The 5,526-nt window shown below is 42.7% G+C and overlaps 1 protein-coding gene and 1 non-coding gene across 2 annotated transcripts; one reads left to right on the top strand and one right to left on the bottom strand.

Moving 5' to 3' along the window:
* Positions 1–890: 890 nt before the first annotated feature.
* LOC120084095 lies at positions 891–1,355 on the bottom strand. The gene has a single exon (XM_039039995.1). It carries the CDS (start codon positions 1,353–1,355, stop codon positions 891–893), a length of 465 nt encoding a protein of 154 aa, XP_038895923.1.
* Positions 1,356–4,763: 3,408 nt separating this feature from the next.
* Positions 4,764–4,867, top strand: LOC120084268. Its single transcript, XR_005483633.1, has one exon. It is a non-coding gene; the product is annotated as a small nucleolar RNA R71 (small nucleolar RNA).
* Positions 4,868–5,526: the final 659 nt, after the last annotated feature.

Raw genomic sequence — 5,526 nt, 5'->3', positions numbered from 1 at the left:
AACAATGCCTTCAATCACCATAAAGTGACATTTTTCCCAATTCAACACAAGATTTGTTTCCTCGTATCGAGCGAGGACGGCCTCCAAGTTATCTAAGCATGATTGAAATGAGTCTCCAAAGATTGAAAAATTATCCATGAAAACTTCAACGGTATTTTCCAAGAAGTCAGAGAAAATTGCCATCATGCACTTTTGGAATGTTCCAGGTGTGTTGCATAGTCTAAAGGGCATGCGCCTGAACGTGAATGTTCCAAAGGGGCAAGTGAATGTTGTCTTTTCCTGATCTTCTGGGTCAATTAAAATCTGGTTATAGCCAAAGTATCCATCAAGGAAACAATAAAATTCTTTTCCAACCAGTCTATCAAGCATTTGTTCAATGAAGTGAAGAGGGAAATGGTTCTTCTTGGTTGCTGCATTGAGTTTCCTATAGTCCATGCAGATGCGCCAGCCCGTGACAGTCCTTGAAGGGATGAGCTCATTGTTATTATTGACTATCACTGTTGTTCTCTTTTTCTTGGGGACGCATTGAACTGAGCTTACTCAGCTGCTATCGGATATAAGGTAGATTACTCCTACGTACAGCCACTTTAAGATTTCTTTCTTGACCACTTCCTTCATTATGAGATTCAGCCTCCGTCGAGGCTCAATCAATCTAGTCTTCCCTTCTTGCAGCATGATTTTATGCATGCAGTAACATGGGCTGATGCCACGGATGTTAGCCAGCGTTCAACCTATTGCAAGCATGTGCTTTTGCAACATCTGCAAAAGAGAATGCTCGTTAGGCTCGGTAAGATTTGCGAAAATAATTACAGGTAAGGTTTTGTTTGTTCCAAGGAAAGCATATTTAAGGTGATTAGGTAATGGTTTCGACTCTAGTTCTGGTGGTTCCTCTAATGATGGACGCGTTGGTTTCGTCCCCGCTCACTCAGACTTGGTAACTCAGGTTCTTTCATGTTTTCTTCCAATGCGAGGACCTCGCAAACTTGAGTCGCTTCCTCTCCAGGCAACTCTATTATGTTCAGTTGACATTTTTCACTATCCAGGAACTTTAATGCGTTTAACACATTAAACTTCACTTTCTGATTGTCTACGCACATGGTCAATTCTCCCTTATGCACGTCTATTAATACTTTCCCAGTGGCTAGAAAGGGTCGTCCAAGAATAGTTGGTACATCCCTACCTGCTTCATAGTCTGGGATGATGAAATCTGCGGGGAATATGAAGTTGTCAACTTTTACCAGAACATCTTCAATCTTTCCTTCAGGGTACTTGATCGTCCTATCAGTGAGTTGAAGAGTTACAGAAGTGGGTTGTGCTTCACCAATTCCCAATTTCTTGAAGATTGAGAGTGGCATGAGGTTAATGCTTACTCCTAGATCACACAATGCATGTCCCACATCCAACCCTCTGATTGAGCATGGGACTGTGAAGCTTCTCGGGTCCTTCTATTTCTTGGGTAGTTTGTTGCTGACTAACGCATTGCACTCCTGCGTTAGCGCAATTACTTTCGTCTCGCTGATTCTCCTTTTCTTTGTCAAAATATCCTTAAAAAATTTGACGTATTTTGGCATGTGTTCCAAGGCTTCTACAAGTAGAATATTGATGTGCAGTTGCCTCAAGAGTTCAAGAAAACGCTTAAATTGTTGTTCATCATTCTTCTTCATCAAGTGTCTAGGGAATGGTGCGTTCAATTGCACCGCAGGTTTTCCCGCGTTAGACGTGCTTGGCTCTGAATGGCTTGTGGATTCAGGAGTCCTTTCTTCTTGATCTTCTAATGTCGTTGGCCGTGTGTTGAGTTTCCTTTTGAAGGATTGTTGGCTCTTGGGTTCATGGTTCTTTCTTTAAGAGCTTTGCCACTTTGCAATGTCACCGCATGATATTGCTCTTTTCCATTGTTATTCCCCAGGGTTTCTGTGTTGCTATGCAAGACTCCAGGCTGCCGATTCTTCAACTCACTCGCATCTACCACACTTGTATCTATGGACAATGCTTGGCCTTTTACCAATGCATCGTTTTGGGCGATATACTCCTTTAAGAGGTTTTTTAGCAGAGGTGCTGAACTCGACGCATGACCTCCTCTATTAAAGGATTGTTGGTGCGCTGCTGCGTTGGCTGGAATGTAGGCGGCAGTCCTTGCCTTTGCTGCTGGTTCACCCTTGGGTGGTGTAGCTCCTGTTGATTACCTGCCCAATAGAAATTTGGATGGTTCCTCCATCCGAGATTATATGTGTTTAAGAATGGGTTATTTTTAATAAAGCATATCGATTGCGAATTTTGTGGGCAATCAGAGTAGGAATGGGGATCTCCACAACCCACTGATGACATGTAGAAATGCATGCCATCTTAGTCCTTTTACTTAGAATTATGAAGGTTATTAGGCATAAATTGCGTCGATCGTGATAAGAATTCACGAGAATATGAGTTTGCGTCGATCAGCATGTCGAATCTCAGCTAACCAATTACTTTGCGTTAATTATGTGTTTAATGTTCTATTTTGTAGCCAATGCAGGAAATGAATGCAAACGCGGAAACCGAACCATCGCATAGACGACCGCATGCAAAGAAACACTCCATCGCAAAGGCAAATGCATCGATCAACGCATGGATGTTGCGGTAATCAGCCGTATAAGTCAATTGCATGAGAGTTGCGCTCGTCAAGTGATTGCGATCATCATGTAGAGTTGCAGTGTTAAGCGAATGCGGCCATTGAATGACTGCAGCTACGCGACAACGAATTCTAATGGGATCAACGCAAGGTTGGTGGAATGAATGCATCAACGCATCTACCTCGAGAAAATCCAAAGCTGATGCTGACATTTCATCTACCGCACCGTTGGTGGCAGAGGTTCAGAAAGGACTGACGCGCCGAACGTCAAACTCAGAGCAGTCCAATTAATGTTGTTGAAAGTCCAAACTCTGTAAATAGAAGCTGATGATCAAAATTCCAAGTCATCCGGGGGAGGATCCTTGTGAACTGGGGACTTTCCTCGCAATCCAGACAAACTGAATGAGAAGATGGCTGAGATTTCTTCACCTCCTTCATCCATCTTGAGTGACAACTGGAGCCTTCGACTGGAGCTAGATCTCGAGAGAGTCAGCTCCTCCACCCATCCATGGCACCACTGGCAGCCTTGACGCACATCTGCTGGAAGCAAAGTTTTTCTTCTCGCCGGTCATTTCTTTTTCCTTTCTTTTCCTATATTGTATTGTATGAAATTTTGAATTAAGAAATTAATACAATGTGTTTTCAATGCATTTCTCTATTCCTTCGACTCCATCTCCATCTTCTTGTTTAGCATCTTTACTTTCATTGCAGCACTTAGTGAAATTGCTTGGGTATTGCATACTTAGTCGTGGATTAGGGATATGAAGCATGTAGCAACCTACCGAGAGGTATGCATTGCGTGAGTGTGTGAGTAGCCTTATTTGCTTAGTGTGAAGCTGTGGCAACGTCTGTCTATAGGCTGACGCAATGCTTGTCTATGAGTAAAGTCAGCAACAACCAATTGCTCGGGAGGGTAAGTGATTGGTCGCATTAAGCAATGTTTGCATTGTCACTAGGGATAGTAACAACCTTGTGTCAATCAAGTTCATGCGTTTACCTTGTCCTATGAGCGCATCATTCATCATTTAGGCATACTTGAGAGAGTAGTCTAAAACCCAAATCTAAGACTCAAGAAAGCAGATTGGAACGCATAGACAAGAATGGGGATCTTAGAGATAAACTCTGTTTGCTTTACAAAATGTATGCACCCTACAGAATGGATTTGCATGCGTCCAGGAAGTAGGATAAGAGGTTATGCGGTAGCACGCTCATGCAGCAAGAGCTAGTGAACGGCTTATGGAGGTCTAGACAGGCATAGGCTTCTCGGCAATATCGCAGATACACCGCATACGTCCTAAAGTTAGGTTCATGTATGTATAGCATGATTGCATGGATTGCGTTGACTAGGGTTTCCCTTGCGATCACTCTTAAGTTTTGCAATGAAAAGATCTCCACATTTTATCTACTTTCCCATAGTTTATTTCATGTCAAGGTTTGGCATATATTCTCATTGCATTGTCTAATAGATATGAGTAGGAGTAAGATTAACTTAGCAACATCCCCTTTATTTTTTTATTCAACCGTTGCATGCACAATCACCACAAACATATAGTTACAAGTCCCTGTGTTCGACCTCAAATTACCCGAGAAACTTGAGTTCATATTATACTTGTCGTGAATGCAAGAAAACTTGTGGCAGGATGCATGGTCATCGCATACATTCGTTAACACAATTTTCATTCCAACGCATGACCATCGATGCATGACTATCAATGCATATTTTAGGAACATGCATCACATAATGCATCCACGGGACTTTGGTTGTCGAGTAAAATTGACTTCCAATTTCCACGCACCACCCACACAGCTAACCATAGGCTGTATGAATGTTTCTATCTGATTTACCTTTTGCTGGTTTGATGTGTTCCCTAGTGACATATTCTGCAAAAGGTTTGTCATAGTAGCCACTTGGGCAGAGAGCATGGCTATTGCATTAGAGTCAATAGAATTCACATTCTGAGATTGCCTCTTCCTTTCTGCTCTTGCGTCGTAAGTGTCATCCACTCATTCCATATTATGCTTGGCAATGCGGTCCAATATTTCCTTAGCTTCAATATAAGATTTGTCCATGATACCACCAGCTGCAGTTGCGTCGGCTGCCATTTGAAATGCTCTATTTAATCCGCCATAAAAAGTCTCCATCTTGATGGTTAACGGTAATCCATGATTGGGGCAATTCTTGACTAATCCTTTGAAATGCTCCCATGCGGTGCTCAAGGTTTCAGTTTCTTCCTGCTCGAAGTTCATGATCTCTCTCCGCCTCCTTGCGTTGGTGGTGGGTGGGAAGTATTTCTGCATGAATTTCTCACCAACTTTTCCCAGGTTGTGATCTCACCAGGCTCCAAAGAACTTACCCATTTCTTTGCGTCGTCACGCAGAGAATATGGAAATGAAGATAGACTGATAGCTTCTGGGTGATTCCAAAAATCACAAATGAGTTGCACGTATCCAAGAAACGTTTCATGTGGGCGTGAGGGTATTCTCCTCGAGCACCCCCAAATTGTCCAGCTATTTGGAGCATTTGTAACACCACAGATTTCATCTCAAATCTTGTCCCATCTAGCGTTGGATATATGATCCCTGGTGAGAAATCATACAATACAGGAGACGCATACTCCCTCATGGGACACGTACTACTGTTTGCCATTATGATAGGATTTTGCGCAGCATGGGCTAGCTGTTGAGCTAAGTTTTGATTCGCTTGTTCGTCTGCCATTTGTTATTGCCTGGTTTGTTGTCTGAGCAATTTTTGCCTTAACCTACAACGACGATTAGATCGATTTCTTCGTCAGAAGGTCCTTTCAACTTTGGGGTCGTAGGAGTGCTCTCCCTGCTCATAAACGTTTACAAGCTTCGGCTTAGCTCGTAATACTCCCTTAGCTGAAGTGTTCCTACAAAAGATACAAGCAAAATTTCTGGTT

Source organism: Benincasa hispida, chromosome 8, assembly GCF_009727055.1.
Source record: "Benincasa hispida cultivar B227 chromosome 8, ASM972705v1, whole genome shotgun sequence".
NCBI lineage: Eukaryota > Viridiplantae > Streptophyta > Magnoliopsida > Cucurbitales > Cucurbitaceae > Benincasa > Benincasa hispida.
The sequence above is the reverse complement of the archived record's forward strand: the minus strand, read 5'-3'. Positions and strand labels throughout refer to the sequence as shown.